The following is a 26744-nucleotide window of genomic DNA, read 5'->3' as shown; positions in this document are numbered from 1 at the left end:
CACAGAAACCTTCAGAACATAGAACTGAAAAGCCTCCATTTCAGCCAGCAAGGTTGCCAACAGCTGAAAACATTTCCAACTTCTATAGATTAAAGGCCACTTATGATGGACATTTAACAACAATCTACCCATCCAGCTATCCCTGTCCCAAAGTAGTGAGTGGCAGGCTTTTTTTTCTAACAAGATGAGAATCAGTCCCTTATCTCTTCTCGTGTGTGGCCAGAAGAACCATTTTGATTTCTTGTTGCCCACTGATGTTTGCTTTCATTCTAAAGGTTCTGTAGACGTGGCGAGGCCCAGGCTTGCATGATCATACCACACTGTGAAGATGTGAGCATCTGAAAAGAGGATGGGGTGAAGGAGAGATAAACCTGTTTGTTATGATCACAAGTGTGGGATTGGAACGGTCTTGTGAGAGAACAGGTGATGTCAATCCACTAGAAGACTGACCACCTCACGTGGGAACTTGATTGTTGCCAGCTGAAAAGAAACCCATGACCAGACTCTGAGAGGAGATATATAAATGAGCCCAGAACTGGAGGCAGGGCTTTTCGGAGACTTGGAATAGTTTCAGCTATTCATTGCTCCACTTCAAGATGCTCCTAGAGAGAACCACTCAAGGAAAGGCTTCGGGGTTCCGGCTCCAGCTGAGGTTCTGGGTTCTGGTTATTCTAGATTCTAGCAGAAGAAATCCTGCTGTTTACACCTGGAGAATCGTTCCTCAGAACTGATACCCTTGCGGTTTTGTTATTGTGTTCTTTAATTCTCTTTTCCTATTGTTTTGGTTAGTCAGATTACAAGTGATGTACGCTCGGTTAATAAGTTGTAACAAAATATATTGTTTAAGAAAATTGAGCCTACAATGGGGTGTCAGAAGGCCCAGACGTATCTATCACAAGGGATTACTGTCCCCTGTCTCCCTGAGCACTTATCCATTGATGGAGGCTCCTTCTGCCTCTTACAATTCCATGCAACTCCTGGTCCCTGTGATACCCTATTCTCCTTGGTCCTCCATGTCACTAATTTCCTTTTTTTTCCTCCGAGACAGAGTTTCTCTGTGTAGCCTTGGCTGTCCTGGACTCCCTTTGTAGACCTGGCCTTGAACTCACAGTGATCCACCTGCTTCTGCCTCCCGAGTGCTGGGATTAAAGGTGTGCGCCACCACGCCCGGCCCTAATTTTCATTCTTACCTCATCGTCATCTCTGAGTTTTGTATTTGTCCTCTAAACAAAACAGAAACCCTCTGCATTGTCTTTATATAAAGGTGCCAAATTGTGTTGTCTGCATGTGCTCCACTCAAACATCTCTGTCCTCGAGCGGCTAGATGCTTCTTCCTATAGACCCCAGATGGTGGTAGCTTCTTGCCTCGAGAACCCGCCTTTCTGGAGTTCCAGTTTTCTCAGGGTCTCCAAGTCTCTCTTTTTCCATCCACTGTATAGGATATCACGAAGTGAGTACTCATGCATTGCTTGCTTTGGCCACCAGAGGGCAGACAAAGATAAAGTTACACAAGGGCTTAGGCCCTAGACAGCCTCAGAGCACAGGAAACTGACTGCCTGATGCTTCAGTGGGAGCCTGAGCCTGTTGCTGGTTGCAAGCAGATTTCAGCAGACAACAGGGCACTTCGTCTAGAGTGTTAGCAGGCGCTTATTAGATGTCAGTAATTGTCTTATGTTCGTAGTTCTTTATAATCAAATAAGTATGTGTTCAAATTTACACGTTTACGTCCATAGCTTAGTGAGTTGGAGTAGAAATATGAGGCATGTAACCACATCCACTTCAAGTCAGAGAACATTTGTTATTTTTTGACTAAATAATGTTTTTCTATGCTCCTTTTCCATTAAGCATTGATCTGAGCCATGTTCCCTGGCAAACAAATTTATTAACGGCTTTCTGGAGCTGAAATTTGGAAACAGATATAATTCAGAAACTTCAGCGCCTTGTCTATCGTATCACAGAAAAGAGTCGTGAGTGAAAGGTTCTGTCCTGAGCATCATATCTTGAAATTCAAATGACATTTTCCTCTGATTGTGAATGAACATGCTACCTTGTTACACACCCATCGGCACACATATGAGTGACTTCTGGTTTGGGCTATTTAAACCAAGCTGTCATGCACATCTTCAAACAAGACTTTGAGCTGGGCATGGTGGCCCATGCCTTTAATCCCATCCTCAGGGAGAGGCAGGCAGATCTGTGACTTTGAGCTAGCCTGGTCTACATAGTGAGTTGTCAGACAGCCAGGGCTACATGAGAGAGACCCTGTCTCCAAACAGAACAAAACAAAACACGAACATGCAGGCAAACAAGGCCCATGCCTTTGTGTGATCGCATTCACTTGTTTCCTCAGGCTAAAGTCCTGAGAGTAGAATTGCTGAGTCATAGACAAACGTGTTTAACGCTCAGAGCCAGTGTGACCTTGCCTTCCCTAGTCACCGTGCAATTACTTTACTTCCCTTCCAGCCACGTGCAACGCTTTCAGTTGTTCCGTGTCTTTGCCAACACTTTTGGGTATGGGCCTTAAATCCCATTATATTGAATGGGCGTGTAATGGTGTCTCATTTCAGATGTTTCCCTGAGCTACACAAATACACACATGCGCAACACTTACATCACAATCACACACTCGCGATGCACACACCGACACATATGTACACACACTTACAATACAACACAAACACGCGTACTCACACCCTCACACACACATTCACGTATTCATAGTCACGACACACACACTTACACACAACACATTTGCTCTCACACAGCACACACACTCACACAAACACTTATACACATTCACACATATGCTCACGCACACACACACTCATGTGCATACACTCTCACATGCTCACATACACACACACACACACACTACCCAAATACACACATGCTCACACAAAACACACATAGACAAACACAACACTTACAGTCACACACACATGCATGTTCACATTCACACTCACATACACTCACACTATACACACTCACACACAACTCACACACACTCACATATACCCATGCTCACACCCCCTATACTCACACATACTCACACACACAACACATACCACATACACCCACACTAAACATACATACACACTTACACATACACCACAGGCACTTAGACACATAAACACATTTACACACTCATACACCACACACACTCAGACAATACTATATATACATACACATTGATACACTCCCCCCAAATACACTCACACAATGCTATACACACATACACACTCACAAATCACTTACACACTCGTACACACTCACACACAACACACACAATCACACACTCATAATGCATGTGCTCACATGATCACACACACTCTTACACATAACACACATACTACACACACACACTTATATACACACTCACTCACAATTTCCTCACATATAGAAAAACACTAGTGGGACTCTCTATTCCACATTTCCCATGGTCTTTGCCATCATCAGTGCAGGGTTTCTGAAGGACAGTGCATTGAGGAGCAGAGTGCATGAGGGGACCCGCCTCCAGCTTGGTGCAGCTGCCCAGGATTAGGAAGATTAACATGCTGTGCTGTTAATTTAAGAAACTGGTTCTATGATCTTGCGGATGCTGAGGACCTCTCAGCTTCCACACTTCAGCTGTTGCTTCAGTCAGGGAACTGAGGACAGAGGGGGCATTTGGCTTAGACAGGATCTAGGACCACAGAGTATGCTGGAGGGGAGACAGCTATGTCACACCAGGGGAAACCACTAGGAAGTTGCCATGGAACAAGTCTTTCTGTGTGGTTCTTTGGATTCCCTAGACCCCTGGGGGCAGGAAAAATGGAGCCAAGGCCACTTCTCAGGTAGCACTAAATGATGAGCTTTTAAAGCCCTGAAGTTGAGCCTCCTGACACTTCTACCTTCAGGGAGCCTCTGATTCTGTACTCTCAGATGTAGTCTGCCAAGGTTCTGCCTGTTTCTGAAACTCTTGCTCATGGGCCTGTATTCTGACCTTAATTCAGGCCCCAAGATCTCAGACTGTCCTCAGTTTTAGAGCCAGCAGGTCCCCATCCATGAAGGTAGGTAACTGTGAACTTGATCTCTGGAGGCTGGCTACCAGTGTTTCAGTGACCGGTCAAGGCATAACAGGGAGGGGTACCCAGGAACTCAGAGGCACGAACCCGCAGGATCATGCAGAGGCCATGGAGGACTTCTGCTCACAGGCTTGCTGCTTACAGCTTGCTTTCTTATAGAACACAGTACTGCCAGCCCCTGGTGCTATCACCCACGATGGGCGGGGCCCTCCTCCATCAATCACCAGCTAAGACAATGCTCTACAGTCTTGCCTCTTGCCCATTCTTGGATATTTTCTTCTGAGACGTTTTCTCAATCGAGGCTCCCTCCTCTCTGATGACACTAGCTTGTGTCAAGCTGACATAAAACTAGCCAGTGCACTATGTCTTTCTAGGGGGCTAAAGAAAAACCAAACTGCAGAGGTAGCTTTGCTCTGCCTGCTGGCCGTTAGTTTCTGTTATTTTGGATTAGTCAGTGCAACTCCCTTGCAATAAGAACTTTGCTCCGCCCAATAAAACTCTTACCTATGTCCCACTAGGTCAAATTCCTGCCTGGTCAAGGCTCACATATTCTGTTTCCTGGTGTTGGAACCCAGGTCGTTCTTAAGAGCGCTCACTCAGGCTTAGCAGTCAACCATGCCACTGGATAGACTTCCTGGCTGGCTGGGCGCTACGGTCTGTGGACTCCTGCTTCTCTTCTGCCACGTGCAGGGTAAGACTCCCTAAGTGGGAAACCGGGACCAGGGTCAGAGCTGCTCAGTTCTGCTGAGTCAGAGGCTGAGCTTGTGGGACAGAAGGCACCAGGGAGAGAGGAAAGGACAGGGTGGAGATGACAGGTGAAAGTGTGGAAAAGGCATGCCTCCCGATGCCCCCAGCAAAGAGGCTCAGAAGTGTGAGGGGAACGCAGGCCAGGAGGAAGAGGGCAGGAGGGATAGTTCCCTCCTGGTTTCTCCTGCGTGCTCCCACAGCTGTGGCTGTATTTGCTACTGACCTTGGATGATAATGACAATGCTAACACTTTTGTGCTACTGTGCTGTGTCTTCTCGTTGGTAAACACCTAGAGAAGTGTACTGGTACCCATCAAAAGGACCCTGAGAGAGGTCCCTGCCTGTGGGAGATAGGGGAATCTCCCACTCCTACATCCCACAGTGAAACTGAGAGGCCTGAAGAGCTCTTCACCAGATAGATACCTGGACAGAACCAATCCTTATGGCATCTCTCTACCCATAGGCCAGGACTCAAGGAGCCCCATCAGGAACACACACATGGGCCAGGTGAGAGGGAGCCTGGTCCATGTGAAAGACACTGAAGCTGCTGTCCACACCTTCCTGGGAATTCCCTTTGCCAAGCCTCCTGTAGGACCACTGCGCTTTGCACCGCCTGAGGCCCCTGAACCATGGAGTGGTGTGAGAGATGGGACCTCCCACCCAGCCATGTAAGTTCTGGGGCCCAAAGGACTGAGCTCTGTACTGTACTGTCGTGTTTCCTCCGTCTCAGCTCCATAGCAGTTTTCTCTATGTGTTTGGGAGTCTTCAGTGAATTTGTATTAAGGTCTAGAGTAGGGCTACGTTCCCAGGTACTGGTCAGAGTCTTTCACCCAAAAGGAGTTAACTCCGGCACTGCAGAGAGAAACAAAGACAAAACTGTTTGCAGATTCAGATTATGCAGTGTGCAGTGTTGTTCGCTGCCAAGGTTGGGTGTGTGCCCAACAGGAGTCTCTGTGTCCAGTAGAATACACTTCAGGTGCCCAAAGGAGAGCAGAAGTAATGGCTGCTGGCCAACTCAAAACCTTAAGGGAGCTGGTTAGCCCGGCGTCACAATCAGAAGCAGAGGGTAAAGGATGAATATATTCCTGCATGTACGCAGCTCAGGGTCTTCAACCTTAGACAGCGTTGAAGGTCATTCCGATAGAATGGTGCCTCCCAGGAAGAGCAGGTCTTCTCACCTCAATTAACATCATCAAGAAAATCCATCATGGTCAATGCTTATAGGTCACCTGATCTAGACAACCCCTCACTGAGACTCTCCCCCTCCACACACAGGTAGTTCTATAAGGTGGCAGGTCAATGATCAGAAGTAACCATCAGCCCAGGCCTGAAAGAGCACAGAGGGAGGTGGTGACTGTCAACACAGGAAATCAATCATATTTCCATAGAGATCCCTAGAAGTCTCTCTATCCCAGACTCAGAAAGAATAACATCCAGGCCAGGTGGTGGTGGTGCACGCCTTTAATTCCAGCACTTGGGAAGCAGAGGCAGCCAGATCTCTGTGAGTTTGAGGCCAGCCTGGTCTACAAAGTGAGTCTAGGATAGTCAAGGCTACACAGAAAAACCTTGTCTCAAAAACCCCCCAAAATGAAATGAAACCAAACCAAAACAACAATCTAAGTTCCAACCCAATTGGAAACCTCTGGCTCTACTCTGGCTTCCACAAACACTGTGAGCTTTACGTTGTTAGAATGGGATTTGGAGGAGGATTCTGTCTTAGCAGGACCTCATAAGGAGCAACACCTGAAGTGGCTGAGAGCAAATCCAGGTTAAGGGGATAGTTTTTAACCCAGTGCATGCCTCTTAGAATAAAGCTCTGTCATTGTCACCAGGTGCCTACAAGATGTTGACAGCCTGAATTTAGAAAATCTGAAGATTAAGATGAGCACTCCTCCTGTTTCTATGTCTGAGGACTGCCTGTACCTCAGTGTCTATACACCAGCCCATGCCCATGAGGGCTCTAAGCTGCCTGTGAGTTCAAGCTGTGGTCAACTGGGTGGAGGGGGGAGGATTTCTTTCTCAGGTTGGTTGGAAAGGAAGCCTTGGGTATGGGGCACAGAAAATTTGAGTTCTGAGATGTCAGAACCCGTGGCTCTTTGAACTACTTGGGACTCATTGTACCAACTTGAGCCCTGAAGACCCATCCAGGCGCTCAAAGACAGAACACCAAGGGCACTCAAATGTCTAGATTTGGAATATCTGTTGCACTGATGAGATTTGATGATCCTTTTGGATAATAACCAGGAGGGACATTCATGAAGACACCTCTTTTTGTTCCACTTTTGATGGTTCTTGGAAGAATGCTGACTTACTTTGTATCTAGAACTACAAATCCATGGTAAGATTGGCCTGTGAGGAGAGTGGGGCTGGAAAAATGCTAACTGGACTAGAGCAGACCATGTTGGTCTATGTGCGAGATTCTGTGTGTATGTACCCACACAGAGACAAAGCAGTTGGTTATCTAATAGGCAATATATGGAGCCTGGGGTGAGAGGGTGTCAGCTGAGACCTATGTTGATTTCTCCAGGTGATGGTGTGGATCCATGGTGGTGGGCTAATTTGGGGCATGGCTTCTACGTATGATGGATCCATGCTGGCAGCCCTGGAGGATGTGGTGGTCATCACTATCCAGTACCGTCTGGGTATCCTGGGCTTCTTCAGGTGAGCCTGGAGCTGGACAGGGCAATGGGAGATGAACAGAAATAGGACAGTGCTGTGATCACTGTCCCTTTCATTTCTCAGCACCGGAGACCAGCACGCCAGAGGCAACTGGGGCTACCTGGACCAAGTGGCTGCCCTACGCTGGGTCCAGCAGAACATCGCCCACTTTGGAGGAGATCCAGACCGTGTCACTATTTTTGGTGAATCAGCAGGTGGCACAAGTGTGTCTTCACTTGTTGTGTCCCCCATGTCCAAAGGACTCATCCACAGAGCCATCATGCAGAGTGGAGTGGCCCTGCTGCCTAGCCTTATCTCTAACACCTCTGAGATGGTCTACACAGTAAGTTCCCTCTACCATCCCAGATCTGAGCCTGACAACACAACCCTCATGCACTAGAACTCTGCTATTCTTTACAGTGGAAGAAAAAACAAAAACCATGGGAAATAGCCTCTTCCCATTAGTTTATGAGAGGCTTAGAGGTTGGAATCCACTCCTGTCTGCTTTATTCATACTGAGTATGATATGTGGCCAGCAGCGCTGTACCCAGTGGCTTTTATTACTGGCAAAACAAAGTGTGCCTAGGCTGGAGAGATGAATCAATGGGTAAAAGTGCTTACTATGCCAATGTAAGCTCATAAAAAGTTTGGTGTAGTAACATGTGTCTATAGTCCCAGTGCTCTTGTGGCTTGATGCAAAGCAGAGACAGAAGAATTCCCAGAGGGTCCCAGTTTGGATCCTGGTGTAGGCTGTTACAAACCAAGAGTTATTGTCTCAAGCAAGGTGGAAAGGAGGATTCACACACAAATTATGTTGGGCACATGCCTACACACACACACACACACACACACACACACATGTCACATGCTCACATGCTCATACAGATTAAAAAAGAAAAGAGACAAATTACTGTGCACGTGAATGGTCTTTCTGACTATCATATATGAACAACAGAAATGTAGCAATGATTTCATACTTATACAAGTCCACATGTAGCACACAAAAGGATGTGATCTGGCATCTAGTTGGGACTGGGAAAGCTTCGATCTGCCTGGAAGGATGAGACAGCTCCTGCCTGGTCCGTTTACAGATGGTGGCCAACCTATCTGGATGTGAGCCTGTGGAGTCAGAGGCCTTGATGCGCTGCCTGCGAGAGAAGAGCGAAGAGGAGATTCTGGCTATTAACAATGTGGGAACAACTATGTGGCTCAGAGGACGGGAGACAGGACAGGGTGGGACAGCCAGTCCACACTGTTCTACACAGAACATTCCACTGTCACGCCTTTGTGTCATTTTAGTTCTGGGTGCAAAACAAACAGCACGATAGGTTAATCTAGGTGTAGGATCTCTTCTAGGGTGGGGGAGGGGTGGGTCAGCATTGAGATAAATGTAGGAAACTGGGAAAATGGCGTGGGTAACTCAGTAGGCACCAGAATACCTATGGGATTGACCTTCAGCATTGACCTTTAATACCTCGCAGGTCTTCAAAAGCACCCCTGGTGTGGTAGATGGGGAGTTCTTACCCAGGCACCCCTTGGAGTTGTTGGCCTCTGCGGATTTTCACCCTGTCCCCAGCATCATTGGTATCAACAGTGATGAGTACGGTTGGATCATCCCCATGGTGAGGCACTGTTCCAATCTCAGGAAAGACTCGGGGCTTGGAGGGTGGGTGGCAGGAACTTGCAGATTTGTAGAATTGGGTCCATCTTGTCCCACACTTATGACTGCCTTCCATATTCCAGATACACTATTATCACAACATGAGGGAAATGAACAGAGAGACCATGCGGGCTCTTCTGAAGAGCACAGCAGAGACGGTGAGATTTCATAGGCTCTCCCCGAATAAAGAGGCTCGCCCACTTGCATCTCCCAGACAACAACCCTGGAAATAAAGGTTGTTGTATGTGTGTGTTTCTGGGTAGGCTCATTCCAGAGCTTGCAAATATCCTTTTATACCCTTTCTCACGCGGGGCTCCATCTCTCCATCCCAAGACTGTTGCTCCCTTACCCAGTAGTCTGCCTAGCTTTCATCTTTCTGATGTCTCTGGTATAGATGTTGTTTCCTGAATGTAGTGATCTGTTGATGGAAGAGTACATGGGAGACACTGAGGACCCCCAGACCCTCCAAATACAGTTCAATGAGATGATGGCGGACTTCATGTTTGTGATCCCTGCACTCCAAGTAGCACACTTTCAGCGTGAGTACATCTTTAACCAGGCCAAGGGGGAAGCTCCTAATTGTTGGTTCCAGGTGAGCTCTATAGGCTACGGGCCTCACTCATGTCTTGATCAGGTCTCCAATACCAGGGGCCTGAGGGCCCTTACCTCAGCAAATCTTTATGTCTAGTGTAACACAGATGGAATTTATCTATGTACGTGTGAGGCCACACATGTTAGTGATACTCATCGACTTGCCCAAACAACTTGGGAAAACTGGGTTCACTGTTAACTAAGGGGTTTCCTATTGACAATGCTCTAGCCTGGACCCCTCAGTTTAACTCATGTAATTCCGGATAATTTTTTATACCCAGGTATCTTTTTACATAAAAGATGAGGCAGGACAGCTCCAGGTAAGGAGCCACTATGTCACGATTGTGTCCTCACACCCAGGTTCCCACGCTCCTGTCTATTTTTATGAGTTCCAACATCAGTCCAGCTTCCTCAAGGATATCAGGCCACCTCATGTGAAGGCTGACCATGGTGATGAGCTTGCTTATGTGCCTGGATCCTTCTTCTGGGACATCAAGTGTGAGTCTTCTTTACTTTGCATGAGCTGTGGACAGGCCTAGGAGAGTCTCAGAAAGAACAGTAAGTTCTCAGTCCAGCCGAGGAAGCCAAGGCTCTGGAAGATCACAGAGGATCAAGTGTACACACCATTCATGATGCTGCCCTAGAGTTAGAAGCTGGGCCCTTCCCAGTCTAGTCTGTTCTCGAAGGAAGAAGGGCACCCTGGAGCAGAAATAAACGCTGGAGAATTCAATTAGAGGCTTGGCTGGATCTTGGATCCTGGATGGTGATGGGAAGAGGGAGTCAGGTTTAGAACTCAAGGTCAGGCTACAGCTGGGATGGTGGTTGTCAACTTGGGTGGACAGCTGCAGTGGGTCGCTAAGATCTTATTTTCCTTCTGTCTACAGTAGAATTCACTGAGGAGGAGAAGATGCTAAGCAGGAAGATGATGAAGTACTGGGCCAACTTTGCACGGCATGGGTGAGAGGATGCTCCTCCTTCTATCTCCTCAAGGAGGAGGAGTCCCCATCCAGGTCTCCCTTTGTTTGTGGTTGCCTCATTGCCACGCGTGCATCCTCATGACACAAGTCTTTCCTATACAGGACATAACCTAAACAGACACTTTATATATGTTGGTTACTGTTCATCTGACAGTGACCTGGTGGGCAGGTCACAGTGTATAGATCTTTAGATCTTGCCTCTGACAGGGAGACACAAAACAAGCCAGGTAACCTTCCCCTACATGGAACAGACCCTACTGGGTGACACCTATGTCCTTATATCAGGACATCTGCTCTGACCCAAATCAGTCCTCTTAACCTTCTAGTCTGTTCGGGCCACTACCCTGACCCAAATCAGAGCACCAGGCTTTGGACCTGAGTGACCTCACCTTTCTTTGCTGGGTGGCATGTTCACAGGAACCCCAACAGCGAGGGTCTACCCTACTGGCCCGTGTTGGACCATGAGGAGCAGTACCTGCAGCTGGACATCCATCCTGCTGTGGGCCGAGCCCTGAAGGCCAGCAGGCTGCAGTTCTGGACCAAGACTCTGCCCCAGAAGATCCAGGAGCTGAAGGGGGCTCAGGAGAAGCATGCAGAGCTGTAGTGCCCTGTGTCAGGAAAGGCGTGTTGGGGGTGAGGGCAAGTGGGACCATTCAGAGGTTACAAAGTCAATTTGTTGATTTGTATTTGTTCCAGAACTCAGAGAAGCACTTCTAACCTCAGCATTTGCCCCTTCAGATGTGTTTATCAGGCAAGGATAACTTTTATTAGAGTCATTAAATGCTCTCATACCATGAAGTCCCTGCTTACTGGACCTGGGAGCAGGGGAGACTTTTGCTGACATTCATGACCTTTAACCCTGTTTCAAAGCAAACATAACATTATTTTATCTTGCTTTACTGTGGCTTGTCTCCAATTCTATATAAGTAGAGCTTTTGTGTCACTTCTCCTAATGTTTTTGTTTTGTTTTACTGTGGAATGCCATCCACCTGTGCACACAGCACATTCCATCCACTCCCCTAATCTGTTCACACCTGTTGCCCTTGTTTATTAGCTCTTCTTTGTGTAGAAACAGTTTCTATACAGCCCAGGAGGGCCCTGGACTCACGATCTTGCATCCTTTCTTCCTGAGAGGTTCAATTATAGGTTTATAGGACCTACCATCCCAGATTTGGGTTTTAATAAGCTCTAGGGACTTCATGTGACCACATGTATTCAATTTTTGTGTTTACAACCTAGAGCAGAATTGCTAAGTCATGAGACACATGTGTTAAACATTTAAAGAAGTTGTAAGTCTGGGGATATAGCAGTGGTAGAGAGTTTGCCCTGTAGGTACAAAGCCCTGGGTATCACAAAAAAAATAAAATAAAGCCGATAAAATGACATAGGCTTGTAATCCTAGTTACTCAGGAAGCGGAGGCCGGCAGAAGCTTAGGACCTGCTTGAGGAAGCTCCAGATAAAACCGGAAAATTTCATTGTGGTCTGTCTCCACATGAAAAGTATAAAAATGGCCTGTAGGTGGCGACAGAGCACGCCTTTAATCCAGGGCTTAGGCGGCAGATGCAGGTATAGAGCTCTGTGTTGTAGGCCAGCCTGGTCTACAGAGTTCCAGGATAGCCATGATTACACAGAGAAACCCTCTCTTGAAAAAAAAAAGTACAAAAACAATCCCTTTAAAACACTAATTTGACTCAGTGGGTTGTTAAAGGAGAGGAGGGAAAAGAAGAAAGAAGACAGAGAAGAACAGGAAGAGAAGGGCAGAGGAGGAAGGAGGAGGAGGAGAAGGAAGCAGAGGAAGAGGAAGAAGAGGAGGAGGGGAGGAAGAGGAGAAGGAGGAGGAGAAGGAATGAGGTTGGAAGGACAACATGGTTCTGGGGTTTGGGAGTCATGAGTGGTGGGGGTAGGCGTGCATATGACAGCTATGTTCATTTATGAAATTACCACTAGGAAAAATGCCAAGGTTCTGAGAATACAGCTCGGTGGTAGAGGCCTTACCTGACATACGAAAGACCCTACATCCAACTCTCTGTGCCTCCCCTCTTTAGAAACTTTGGGGTTGTTGGATTTCCTGATCCTCCTCTCTGGTTCTCTGGTCCCGGGGATGGACCGCTCTGCACAGAGGGCCAGAGGAACCAGAGGGAGTTGAGTGTGGATGCGCCTCGTGGTGAGGCCATGAAGTCCCTGGTGAAGCAGCAGTTGGAGAGATCCCAGGTTCCCACGCTCTGTGAGAGCAAGCCTCTGCTTCTGCATCTCTCTGAGCTGGTCTCTTAGAGTGGGGGGAAAGGGAACCCCAGACTTAAAAGAGTGCTAGGTAGACGAGTGCACCTAGCCAAAATAAGATAGCCAAGAAGCAAAGAACTAGGTTTAAATTCACATACTAAGTCTCATGCATTTAGTCTGCAGGCAAGAGTCTGAGCTAAGCTGACAAGGGGAGAGATATAGAAAAGCCTAGGAGAAAGGAGGAAAGGACAAAAGGCTTGAGGTCTGGAGGACAGAGAAAAGGGACAAAATGGTCCCTCTACTTAGGGACCCCAGTTTTTTTTAAAGCCATGTGTTGTAAAATGCAAGAGGTGTACCCAGGATATCTCCCGGGCGCCTGTCTCAGGGGCCTCTTGTTAATTTAGGGGCTGCTTTGAAGTGTCTTATGAAACCACGTTAGTCACATCTTTTCGCCAAATGGGATTTTATGGTTACTTTCTGGAGAGAGGAGGGAGTGCTTCCTCTTTCTGTGTGCAAGTAAACTGGCTTCTCTGGGGGAGGAGTTGACTCAGACCTCTGCCCAGCAAAGTCCCACAGGGGTAATTGTCTACATCGGAGCTGGGTGGGTGTCAGGTTTCCATGTCCATCGCTTACCGTCCACCAAGCTTTCTCATGTCTACAAATGACTTGTAACACATCTGATGAGCCGCAGACCTGCTGCCTCCATCACTTCCAGCTGCCCTGAAAGTCAGCATAAGCTGCTGCTAGCTCAGTTCGAGATGGATGTCTGTGGCTCAGTTCCTGGAAAGACTGAAGCAGGAGGGGTTCATGATCTCAGGATAAAGGGCTACACATTCTATATACATGCATTGCCTCTCAATAATACATATGATATACATGTGTGAACATGTATGATTTATAACATTTGTGTTTATACTTTTGGAGACCATGAACTCAAGGTTGAGATATCAGCATATGTGCTATATGATGAGGGCCAACTCTCAATGCAAAGATTGAACCTTGTGTCCTTACCTGGTCAGATGGGATAAATAATGGTGTTCAAGATCTGGACACACCGTGTTCATGTATGAAATAAGCAAGGAATAAATAAACATCTCAGGGGTAGAGTCTTGTCCCTAGGTCCAATTCTCTGTGCTGGTCTTTTTAGGTCTCCTGGTCTCCTGTGACAACTCCTAAAGACTCAACCCTTACCAACTTCTCCCTGGAGACAAGGTTTCATTCACCACAGCATGTGAGGCACAGACATTCCTATATCAGCCATCGAGGGTGTGGACAATGGAAGATGTGTCTACCCATGGTGTTTGTAAATCAAATGTCACCTATGATCAATATTTAAGACAATCTATCCATGTGGTCTATTTCTGCCCCAAGGTGGCAGGTGGTGTAATCCTTATTAGAAGGAGGTCTGGTGTCTATTAGCTTCTTGAGCCTGAGGGTGTGTGTGTGTGTGTGTGTGTGTGTGTGTGTGTGTGTGTGTGTGTGTGTACATGTGTGACTATTCATGTGTGTGTCTATGTGTGTCTGTGCATGTGTGTCTGCATGTGTGTTTGTGTGTGTGTCTCTCTGTGTGTGTTTGGCCAGAAGAGTGAGGCTGGTCCCTTTTTGCCTGCTGAAGTTTGTTTTTACCCCAAGGATTCGGCTGAACCTGTGAGGCCATCCTTGCATGTTCTCAGCACATATGTGAAGATATTTGACTGTAGGGTGTGTCTTACAAGTAGGGTGAGGACATCAGAAGGTCAGACATGGCTAGCAGAGGAGTTCCTATTCCCTGTCTCTCTCAGAAGACCCTGTCTTTGTATGGATTGGTCATCCTGGTTTTTGTCAATCTCCTGGTCCTCCATGACACCCACACTCCCACTGATTGTCCGTGCACATGACTTAAGTTTTTACCTCATTGTTGACATTATCTACTTTTGGGCTTGTACTTTAGATCATTATCGGAAGTTCCAAAATTGTGCTTAACCTGCATGCCACCAGGGGGAGTTTTCTATGTGTCATTTAGAGGTTTAATTTCTCTGTTTAGTTTTTGTCTGGGTGACCTGTCTATTGGTGAGAACGGGGTATGGAAGTCTCCCACTATCAGTGTGTGAGGATCAACATGTGATTTCAGCTGTAGCAATGTTTCTTTTTACAAACTTTTGTGACCCTGTGTTTGGTTCATAGATGTTAGGAATTGAAACGTCCTCCCACTATCAGTGTGTGAGGATCAATATGTGATTGCAGCTGTAGTAATTTTTTTTCATGAAAGAAAGCTTTGTGACCCTGTGTTTCATTCATAGATGTTAAGAGTCACAATGTCCTCCTGGTGGACTTTTCCTGTCATGAGTACATGGTGTCCTTCCCCATCTCTTCTGATCAACTTTGGCTGGAAGTCTGTTTTGCTGGGGATGCCACTGGGAGACTGGACTTGGAGGAATGGAGGGAGAGGTGAAAGTCTGGAGTGAGCTAACTAATTTCCCTAGTCTGAGTAGCCTGTGGATTCCCAAGGAGTGCCTGTTAAAGTTGGGGGCTGGGACATTAGGGTGAGAGGAGGAACATTAGGGAGGGAGGATCTGTGAGATCCACTGGAGATGGGTGCAGCTGCAGAAGGGAGGCTGCAGCAGGCGTTTTTGCAGAGCTGGGGATGAGACTAGGGCATTGGGTTTGGAGGAGCAGTGGGAGGAGTGAAGATCTGCAGTTTGCCCACCTGCCTCCTTGGCTGGATTGTGTCTGTGAACTTCTATTCTCTCTGTGTGTCTCTCTTCACTCTCTCTTTCCTACATACGAATGGTTACACAATTGTCCCATACACACAGATTTGAGATTATTCTTCATTCTAATTTTTACAATGGTCTCCATCATCATCAATGAAGGGCCTCTGAACAAAGGCAGTGAGCCACAGAGCACATGGGGACTTCCCCGCAAGCCATGCTTCACAGCAGCCTAGGATTAAGAGGACACAGCAGGCTGCCCAGGCCACAAAAAGAAAGTACTTCGATAATTTGGAACATAGGAGATCTTCCGGAGTCCAGCCATTCCTTTGGTTGGAGGGAGGGAGGGAGGGGAGAGAAAGACGGAGAGCAGGGGGGAGAGAGAGAGAGAGAGAGAAAGAGAGAGAGAGAGAGAGAGAGAGAGAGAGAGAGAGAGAGAGAGAAAGAGAGAGAGAGAGAGAGAGAGAGAGAGAGAGAGAGAGAGAGAGAGAGAGAGAGAGAGAGAGACCCTGGTAAGGACTGGGAACACAAAGAGTATTAAATGCAGATACTGAATTTGTAGAATTCTTTACTGATTGGAGGAGGCAGGTGAAACCTTGGATATACTGTGCCCGTGGGAACACTACAAACAACTAAACAGAAAAGCCTGCTGTTCTGAGTCAAGGTGGACTAGCCTTGAGGGCTGGAGAGAAGGAGCTGAGTTTAGCCAGTCCTCGGGCACCTCATCCAGACTGAGCTGTTGTAGACCCTTTGCCCTGTATTCTCTGTGTATCCTGGCAGGGTTCTCTGGGATCCTGAAACACCTGTTCATGGCCCAGTATCTCAGCTTTATCATAGGCTCTGAGTGCCCAGAGGCATCTGGTGTTGGATACAGCAGGGCCTGAAAATGTTGCTCAGGTGAATATAAGTGTCTCTAAGTGTGATCTCAGTAGGAGTTTGCCATTAGTGTGGCCACAGAATGACAGAGGGGTGAATAGGAGGTGGATACTTAAGAAGAACCACACAAAAATGTACAGAATATATAATTTAAGTAACACCATAGATCAAATGGCCTTAACAGCTACCTACATAAACTTCCAAACACTAACGAATACACATTCTGTTCAGCAGCCCCTGGGAGAAATCAAGTACCCCTGTGTATGACTGTTTATTTCTGAGACTTCAATTTGATGCCATCGATCAACCTGTCTGTTTCTATGCTAATGCAATGCAATTTTATTGCTATTGCTCTCTAGTACTGCTTGAAATCAAGGATTGCAATACCTCAAGATATCTTTTATTGTAGAGGATTGAAATAATTCAACTTTATTTTTTTTAAGATTTATTATTATTATGTATACAGAACTCTGCCTGCATGTTCACCTGCAGGCCAGACGAAGGTATCAAATCACATTATAGATGGCTGTGAGCCACCATGTGGTTGCTGGGAATTGAACTCAGGACCCCTGGAAGAACGGTCAGTGCTCCTAACCGCTGAGCCATTTCTCCAGCCCCATAATTCAATTTTAAAATAGGTTATTACAGAGCAAAACAGAATTCTCAACAGAGAAATCTCTAGTGGGCCAGAATCACTTGGACAAAAAAATACCATTCGTAGACGTCAAGGAAATGCAAATCAAACGACTCTGAGAGCCCATCTTACACCTGTCAGAATGGCTAAAATCAAAAACTCAAGTGACAGCAGGTGCTGGCAAGAGTGTGGAGCAAGGAGAACACTTTTCCACTGCTGCTGGGAGTGCAAACTTGTACAACCACTTTGGAAATCAATCTGGTGCTTTCTCAGAAAATTGAGAATTGTTCTACCTCAAGAGCCAGTTATCCCACTCCTGGACATATGCCCAATAGATGCCCCACCATCCCACAATGGCACTTGCTCAGCTATGCTTACAGCAGCTTTATTTGTAATAACCAGAAACCAGAAACAACCTAGATGTCCCTCAACCAAAGAATGGATAAAGAAACTGTCGGACATTTACACAATAGAATACTACCCAGCTATTAAAAAGAAGGAAATCATGCAATTTGCAGGTAAATGGATGGAATTAGAAAATATCATCCTGAGTGAGGTAACCGATGCCTAGAAAGACACACATGGTATGTATTCATATATAAGTATATATTGGCCATATAGAACAGGATAATTATACTACAATCTACAAACCCAAAGTAGCTACGTAACAAGGAGGGTCCAGGGAAGGACGCTCAATTTCCACTCAGAATGGGAAATAGAATAGAGAGGTTACTGGGTAAGAGAGGCTGTGGGGAGGGAAATGAGGGTGGAGATCGGAGATGGGGAGAGCAGTGTGGGAGGTGGGAGGGTTGGGAGAGAGAAGGGAAACCAAGGGAGAAACGCATCTCTGAGACAAGCTGGAGACTTTAACAGGGTATGCTCCTGCGAGGATATGGGGGTGACCCTGGTTGAGACACCTACCTGCAGGGGACATGGACACTGAAGTGGCCACCTCCAAGCCAGGCAGGACTTCCAGTGGAGAGAGGGAGACACCAATCCATCCACAAAGCCTTTGATCCAAAATTTACCTTGCCTACAAGATGTGCAAGGAGAAAGATGGAGCAGAGATTGAGGGAATGGCCAGGGAATGACTGGTCCAACCTGAGACCCACCCCATAGGAGAGAGCCAGCTCTTGACACTATTAATGATACTCTGCTATGCTTGCAGACAGGAGTCTACCATAACTGTGCTGTACTGAGCTTGACCAAGCAGCAGAGCAAACAGACGCCGAGACCCACAGCTAAACACTAGGAAGAGCTCAGGAAGACTTGTAGAAGGATGAAGGTCCCGGAGGGGACAAGAACTCCTCAAGAATAACAACAGAGTCAGCTAACCTAGGCCCATGGGGGATTATAGAGTCTGAAGCACCAACTGAAGTTCAGGCGTGGACTGGACCTAGGCTGCTGACACACATGTAACTGATGTGCAGCTTGGTCTTCATGTGGATTCCCTAGCAAGTGGAGCAGGGGGTGACTGTCTCTGACATGGACTCTGCTTCCTGCTTTGGATCACTTTCCCCCAGCTGGTCTGCCTTGTCTGGCCTCAGTGGAAGCTGATGCATTTATTCTGAGGCAACTTGATTTGCTGGGATGGGTTTGTAAGGGGCAGGGTGGGGTGGGGTGTCTCCTTCTCTGAAGGGAAGGGGGAAAGCAGGAATAGGCTGGGTGTGGAAGAAGGGTGGGGCTTCTATTGGGATGTAAAATGAGTAAATAAATTAACATAATTTAAAAAGGAGTGAGCGTGATCTGCGTGTGGTAAGAGAACATCCCTCCAGTCCCGATCTGTGATCCACACAGTGGAAGGAGACTATGAACTCAACAGGATTATCCTTTCACCTCCATGTGTGAGCCATGCTTGGGAGCAACCCCCCCCCATCACATGTGTACACGAGCACAATAAATGCAAAGAGTTAAGATTATTAGCCAAATGGATGAATGATTGTGAAGTTGATCTTGGAAAAGCTGGCCATTAGAGGAGACACATTGACAATAGTAGTGTGAATAGGGGCTGTGGACTAAAAAGCACCAGAATTTCAGGATGTGTCATTGAAACAAATGTGACCTAACAGGGATAGGGTCCATGCAGATCCTAAGATAAGTGTAGGGACCAGGCACCAGAGAAACAGGCTGGTAAGCTGGAAGTAGGCTCAGTAAACTGAGTCTTCACAGCTCAAGGGAGTCTTGAGGGTGAAGGTCACACTCAGAGTGCCTGCATTTTCCTGTCTCTCCTGTGACACTGTGAGTGTGACCTACTCACAGAAAGTCTCTGGCTTCTCCTGTTACAGCTCTCTGCCCACGTGTAGGGACAGTGTTCCTGGTTTCAGAAGAGCTTGGGATTCATGCTGTGCCTTTCCAGGAGGCCAAAGAGGGAACAGCGACAGCAGAGGTGACTTTGCCCTGCCTCCTGGCCACTGGCTCCAGTCCCTTCTGAACTTATCAGCTCTCCTACAATGAGAACCTTGGTCCACCACAGCAAGTTCCCGCCTACATCCCATTGGTTTAAATTCCTGCCTGATCAAGGCTCACAGGCTCTTTCTGTATGTGAAGTGTGGTCGTCCCAGCAGCTCAGACTCAGGCCTGGAGCTGATGATGCCACTGAACCAGCTGCGCAGCTGGCTGAATGCTGTGTTCTTTGGACTCCTGCTTCTCCTCCTCCATGTGCAGGGTGAGGCTCCCTACACAGGCCATGGGGACTGACTGGGGTGACAGCTGTCGAATTCTGCATGTGAGAGGGAAGGCACAAGTTGCAGAGCAGGGGCGGGGAGGAGGGCGATGGACAGTTCTCAACCTATGGCTTCTGACTATAGGGAAACCAATAAATGGGATTGTCCTAGAAACAGCCAACCATGAGTTAATTTTTATTGCTACTTCCTAACTGTAATTTGCTGGGGAGCGGTGTCTCAGTTCCTAAGACCATCAGAAATATGTGTTTTCCTTCCCCACAGGTTGAGAACTGGTGCAACAGATGAAAGTGTAGGAAAGATGTGCCTACCAATTCCCCAACAAAAGCCCACACATGTTGTGAGCCCACTAGCACATAGAGGGTCAGAGACACCTACGGTCACTCCACACTGAGGAGACAGCTTGGTGTAAGGAGCTCTGGAGAGAGCAGTAAACAATTCACAGGAAAGCGAGAAGGCATTTCCCCTCCTTGTGTGTGGCTGCGTGACTGTAGCTACTATTGATTTGGGATAAGAATGACAAGCATCCTTAACTTATGTGACCCATTGGTTCTGAGTGTGTGATCTCTTTGGCTAGAGAAATGTTCTGAAGCTCCTCAAAAGAGTAATAGGAAAAGTACCAGGCCCTGAGGGACAGGGAAGCTTCCATACTCACACCCCACGGCTGAACTGGGGGCCCTGGGTTCCCTTCTCCTGTGCCTTGGGAACAGTGAGATGGGAATCTCACCATTATCTGGCAGCTGGTCACAGAAAAACTAACCCTGATGGCGTCTCTCCATCCACAGGTCGGGACTCATCAGAGACCAGGCCCATCAGAAACACACACACAGGCCAGGTCCAAGGCCGTCTCCTCCATGTGAAGGACACCAACAGTGTTGTCCAGACCTTCCTGGGAATTCCCTTTGCCAAGTCACCTGTGGGAGCACTGCGCTTTGCACCTCCTGAGGCCCCTGAACCATGGAGTGGTGTGAGAAAAGTGACCTCATATCCGCCCATGTAAGTTCTAGACCCAGAGCGTTTCAGGCACTGGGGTCAGAATGTGCTCTGAGCTCTGGGCCATGCTGAGATGCTTCTCCATCTCGGACATGCAGCAGTTTTTTCCCATATGGATACATGTGAACTCCACCCTCTCAGTCACTGTGACAACCTATAGAGCCAAGTGCCATTGAACGAGGAACAAGTATTTGTAATGAATTCCCTCTGGAGACACCATAGGCAAAAGAATTCTCTGAAAGTCTGTAGATGCCATGAAGGACCACCATTTAGGGCACAATTGTCCTTTGATTCCTTAGCACCTGTGTGAGTACAAACACTCTAAGAGTGCAATCTTAGTGTCTTTTCTGTTGCTGTAATAAAGTACTGAAAAGAGCAACTTAGAGGAAAAACCTGCTATTATAGGCTCCAGATTACCATCCATCATCTGGGAAAAAAAAACATGAAACAGAATTAGGGAGCTGGGCGCATCACATCCATAACCAGGAGCAGAGACTAGAAAATGTCTGCTGGCCTGCTAGTGCTTAGCTCACTTTCTATTCTTATACAATTAAACAAATGTGACCACAGACAGCCCATCATTTCATGAGGCACCTAGAAGACACACTCTCTCTCTCTCTCTCTCTCTCTCTCTCTCTCTCTCTCTCTCTCTCTCTCTCTCTCTCTCTCTCTCTCTCTGTGTGTGTGTGTGTGTGTGTGTGTGTGTGTCTTTCTGTCTCTCTCTCTCTCCTGAATTCAGAAAGAATAATATCCAATTCCTACGCGACTGGAGGCCTCCCTAGAAATCTGGCTCCATACCAGCTTTCATGAAGCCTGTGGCCTTAGCCTTGGTTGGAGGGCACTTAGAGAGGAAATATGTGTTTACAGGATATCATGAGGAACAGAGAAGAAGGTGGCTGAGAAAAAAAAATTTAGACTGACATTTGTTTTGACCACCATACATCTCTAGGAAAATTTGTCTGCTGTTTTCATCAGGTGTCTCCAAAATATAGAAGGCCTGAAGAGGATGAAAGTGACCCTTCCTCCCATCCTTATGTCCGAGGACTGCCTGTACCTCAACATCTACGCACCCGCTCATGCCCATGAGGGCTCCAGCCTTCCTGTGAGTGTCAGGCCATTGTCCGCTTGGGGTGAGGACTTTTTTTCCCCCCAACATGATTAGAAGGGACAAAAGCAACCTGAGCTCCACTGCAGGGTGAACTCTGATGGAGAGTGTTGTTTAATTTCGGTCAAAGGAGCCACTATGCCACTGAAACCTGGGTATGGGACACAGACCACAACAACACTGAGCAATCAAAGTCACCAGTTCATTGATAAAACCAGGTCTCATTCTACAACATGGGCCCTGCAGAACCAATTAGGTGCTCAGCACCTCAACACTGGGGTCACCCATATTCTAATAAGTAGACCAGAAGAGTATGGACTGACTGGGAGCTTGGTGGCATCTCTCTTGACTTTTCCAGGTGATGGTGTGGATCCACGGTGGGGCACTGGTGGGAGGCGCAGCTTTCATGTATGATGGATCCTTATTGACAGCCATGGAGGATGTGATGGTGGTCACTATTCAGTACCGTGTGGGTGTCTTGGGCTTCTTCAGGTGAGCTCAGGGTTTTGTTGGGCAATGGTAGGTGAGCAGAACATAGACAGCCCTTCGATTCATGTCCCTTCCATTTCATAGCACCGGAGACCAGCACGCCAGAGGCAACTGGGGCTACTTGGACCAAGTGGCCGCCCTACGCTGGGTCCAGCAGAACATCGCCCACTTTGGAGGCAACCCTGACCAGGTCACTATTTTTGGCGAGTCAGCAGGTGGCACAAGTGTGTCTACACTTGTCGTGTCCCCCATGTCCCGAGGACTCTTCCACAGAGCCATCATGGAGAGTGGGGTGGCTGTGCTGCCTGACCTCATCTCTGACACCGCTGAGACGGTCTACCATGTAAGTGCCCTCACCACCATAGCCCTAGTCTGCTGCCTCAGCCTTCATATTCTGGTTCTCTGATGTTCTGTTCAGTGGGGAAAACAAGGACCATGAAAAATAACTTCTTTCAAACAATTTCTGAGGAACTCAGGGGTTAGCATGTAATCACTGTTATTCCTACTGGGTGAGTGTGTTATCTGACCAGTAGATTGCTCCTTCTATCATTGGTCAAAATAACTGTGCATGGGTTTGGGGCCGGTTCATTGGTTTTTTTTTTTTTAAAAAGGCTGTAGTGCAGACCTGAGGATATAAGTTCAAATCTCAAGAAGCTATAAAGTTCTGGGGACAATAACATGTATCTCTAATATGGTATTCCTCTGATCAGGTGAGAGTCAGAGATAAGAGAATTCCCAAAAGCTCACAAACCAGCTCAGCTAGTGTAGGTAGCAACAAGACAAAAGACACCCTGCCAAATAAGGGGACAAGCAGTGAAGACTGAGACTTTGCCCTCCGACCTTCATATACAAACCTTGGCACACTTACTCCTTACCTCATGCGTGAAACACAGAACGATGAGTGGTGAAAGAAAACTACCCTAAACAGAAGGAAATGGTGTGCAGCTAGAAAGGGCACTGCCTGCTGGCTGTCACCTCTGTGCAATAGGGCAACGGGAATGGTGTATATTTACTCCAATCCACACAGCACACAGTGTAGTGCGGGAGTTAGATGCAATAGAATTGAGCAGGAATTGACAACTCTTGTTCCTGTTTGTTCCCTTTACAGATGGTGGCCAACCTATCTGGATGTGAGGCCAAGGACTCAGAGGCCCTGGTGCGCTGCCTGAGGGGCAAGAGTGAAGCAGAGATTCTGGCCATTAACAAGGTGGGAGAGTTTTGTGTCTGGAAGAACACGGTCACCATGAGGTGGGATTCAGAGCCAAACCCCTCATGTTTATGACTTTGTGGTTTTAGTTTTGTGTGCAAAATGGACATCAAGATAGGTTAATCTAAGTGTAGACTCTCCTCCAGGGTGAACACATCACCCTGAAAATAGTAAGAAATGAGAAAATAGTGGGGGTAATCAGTGGACTTCAGGATATTTATTTCATTAACCTTCAGCACTGATTTCAATGCCCCTCAGGTCTTCAAGAGGATCCCAGGTGTGGTGGACGGGGTGTTCCTACCCAGACATCCCAATGAGTTGCTGGCTTCTGTGGATTTTCACCCTGTCCCCAGCATTATTGGAGTCAACAATGATGAGTATGGTTGGTCCCTTCCCATGGTGAGGCAGAGTTCCAAACCTATAGGAGCCTGGAGTCCCATTTGCTAAGCTTTGGGAACTGAATACATCTTTAACCCAAGTCCATCAGATCCCACTAAGACTGTCTTCTGCCTTCCAGATTCTGGGCACTGCTGAGACAATAAAGGAAATCACCAGAGAGAACCTGCAGGCTATTATGAAGACTGCAGTAGCAGAAATGGTGAGGCACCTCTGCTCCTGTCCAAATAGAGGGATCCATCATATCTCCCTCTCACACAGTGACCTTATTAATAAAAGTCAGTATGTATGTGTGAATCAGTGTGGGATCCTCAGAACACGATCCTTTTAACATATAGCTCATGTCATCACAGGCCCCATTCTCTCAATGCCAAAGGTTGATGCCTACATAACCTAGAATACACCTAATCTCATGCTTCCTGATCTCCTTGGTGTAGATGCGGCTGCCTCCTGAGTGTAGTGACCTGCTAATGGAAGAGTACATGGGGGACACTGAGGATTCCCAAGTCCTCCAAATGCAGTTCACAGAGATGATGGGAGACTTCCTGTTTGCGATCCCTGCACTCCAAGTAGCACATTTTCAGCGTGAGTACAACTGTGACAAGATTTAGGGGGAGCATCTCAGGGCTGTGGGTCAGGGCTGAGCATTGTGGGGCAGTGTGGTATCCAGGTCTCCTCATGTGTGGTTTGAATGGTGAAAACTATAGAGAGGAGAAAATGAGTTGCTGCTTCTTAGTTGACTTAACAAACCCACTCAGCTAAGAAGGCCATGGGCACTGCTTAGCCAATGGATTTCCATAGCTCGTGCTCCAGCCTGGAGCTGCCTCTCCCATTTAACTTTTATAACTCTAGGTAACAATATATCAAGGTATCTTGTCACCAAGTATGTGACCAGAAGACTTCAGGTGAGGGGAAACTATGTCACTATTTGTCCCCACCTGCAGGTGTCCATGCTCCTGTCTTCTTCTATGAGTTCCAACATCAATCCAGCTTCCTCAAGGCAAATAGGCCACCCCAGGTAAAGGCTGACCACGGGGATGAGGTTGCTTTTGTCTTTGGATCCTCGCTCTTTGGTGTGACACGTGAGTCTCCCTTGCTTTTCTTGAGCTGAATGAGGTCCCAGATGACTCCCTGGAGCAGTCCTGAGCTCCTAGTCCATTTGAGGAACCCCATGTTCTAGGACAGGACATAATCAAATGTGTGTTATATTATAGGCCCCCTAAACTATACTCAGTTTTGAATCTGGATCCTTTCCAGTCTAGCCTGTGATGCAGGACCTGACAGCACATTGGGGCAGGAATTAAATTAGAAGCATGGATATTGAGTCCTGGATAATGAATAAAGGAGGCAACCAAGCCATTAGTCTGGGGTCAGACAACAGATGGGACGGTGACTGTGAAAATGAGTTGGCAGTTTCATGCGGTGGCATATACTTGGGCCTTTGTCTTCCTCGTGATTTCAGCTAACTTCACTGAGGAGGAGAAGCTTCTGAACAGAAGGATGATGAAGTACTGGGCCAACTTTGCAAGCCATGGGTGAGGACACCTCTCCCCCACCCCCTCCTCTCTCAATCTTACACATGTGGATCCATATCTAGGGCTCCGTTTGGGTGGTCACTTTCTCAGCATGCGTGGATCTTCTATCGCATGATGGAGTCCTCTCTACCTGATAGCACATTTATGCAGATAGTTTGCAGTTGTCATCTCACAGTTACCCGGCTGGTGGGCTTTAGTGCTGTTCTTTAAAACTTCTATGTTACTGAAAGTCATAAAACAGGCCAAGTTACTTTCCCCATATGGAGCAGAGACTAGTGAGTGACCCTTGTATGCACACACCAGGACACCTATTCCTTCAGTCCCTTTCACTATTGGCCCAATTGTTCCGCTGCCTTGACCCAAATCAGAGCATCAGGCTATGGACCAGAGTGACCTCACCCTTCTTTGCTGGGTGGCATATCCACAGGAGCCCCAACAGCGAGGGTCTACCCTACTGGCCCGTGTTGGACCATGAGGAGCAGTACCTGCAGCTGGACATCCATCCTGCTGTGGGCCGAGCCCTGAAGGCCAGCAGGCTGCAGTTCTGGACCAAGACTCTGCCCCAGAAGATCCAGGAGCTGAAGGGAGCTCAGGACAAGCACACAGCGATGTAGTCTCCCATGTCAGGAAAGTCGTGTGAGGCTGAGGTCAGATGGGGTCACTCAGAGGTTACAAATCCATTTAATTCTTTCTATTTTTCCAGCACTCACTAAAGCATTTCCAACCTTAGCATTTGCTTTTTAAAATGTGCATGTCAAACCTTCCATGTGTAAGTCATTATCCTTCTGGGAAAACTTTATTATAGTCAATAAATTCCTCAGTAAATGCATCTGTGTGAACCCCGAAGTGCCCTCATGTTCTTTAACCCTTCACTGGGACTAGGGTCCTATTTCTTTCCTCCCTTCCTCCCTCCCTCCCTTCCTCCCTTCTTTCTGTCTCCTCATCCTCGTTCTTCTCTTCCCCAAGCCCAAGCCTTCTTTAAATGAAACAAGTGCCAGGGATTGTTGATTAGGCAGGATGACCTCATCAATTCCTGTATCTGCTCTCTGCAAGTTCATGTGTTTTCCTATTTATAATTACCAGCAGAAAACCTGCATTCCCTAAGCCTTACTGTCTTTACAATGCTGTTCTCAAAAGAAGATAAACTACAGACTGGACTCACAACTTCTGTGGCCTCTGATGGTTGGAGGCTGAAATAGGAGGATTACATAAGCCAGGGAA

The 26744-nt window shown here is 47.3% G+C and overlaps 1 protein-coding gene across 1 annotated transcript; it reads left to right on the top strand.

Moving 5' to 3' along the window:
• Positions 1-4589: 4589 nt before the first annotated feature.
• On the top strand, positions 4590-26183 carry LOC311583096 (uncharacterized protein). Its single transcript, XM_084756421.1, has 25 exons — positions 4590-4755; positions 5274-5478; positions 6643-6781; positions 7338-7471; positions 7553-7811; positions 8560-8658; positions 8950-9090; positions 9212-9286; positions 9523-9667; positions 10080-10217; positions 10604-10676; positions 11114-11296; positions 12743-12921; positions 19591-19782; positions 20584-20794; positions 21767-21893; positions 22255-22388; positions 22470-22728; positions 23494-23592; positions 23851-23991; positions 24110-24190; positions 24426-24573; positions 24933-25070; positions 25451-25523; positions 25951-26183. Exons 1-25 carry the CDS (start codon positions 4680-4682, stop codon positions 26135-26137), a joined length of 3636 nt encoding a protein of 1211 aa, XP_084612547.1. The 5' UTR covers positions 4590-4679; the 3' UTR covers positions 26138-26183.
• The last annotated feature ends 561 nt before the right edge of the window (positions 26184-26744 follow it).

The sequence above is a fragment of the Acomys minous genome (genome assembly GCF_964271855.1).
Source record: "Acomys minous genome assembly, chromosome: 14".
NCBI lineage: Eukaryota > Metazoa > Chordata > Mammalia > Rodentia > Muridae > Acomys > Acomys minous.
Note: the sequence above shows the minus strand (reverse complement) of the source record. Positions and strands in the feature narration are given on the sequence as shown.

Bases quoted from the DNA above. Each gene is read 5' to 3' on its own strand.
- LOC311583096 (XM_084756421.1), top strand. From the start codon at position 4,680: ATGCCACTGGATAGACTTCCTGGCTGGCTGGGCGCTACGGTCTGTGGA. The intron at 4,756-5,273 runs GTAAGACTCCCT...CTCTACCCATAG, and splicing joins TCTCTTCTGCCACGTGCAGG to GCCAGGACTCAAGGAGCCCC. The intron at 9,091-9,211 runs GTGAGGCACTGT...TCCATATTCCAG, and splicing joins ACGGTTGGATCATCCCCATG to ATACACTATTATCACAACAT.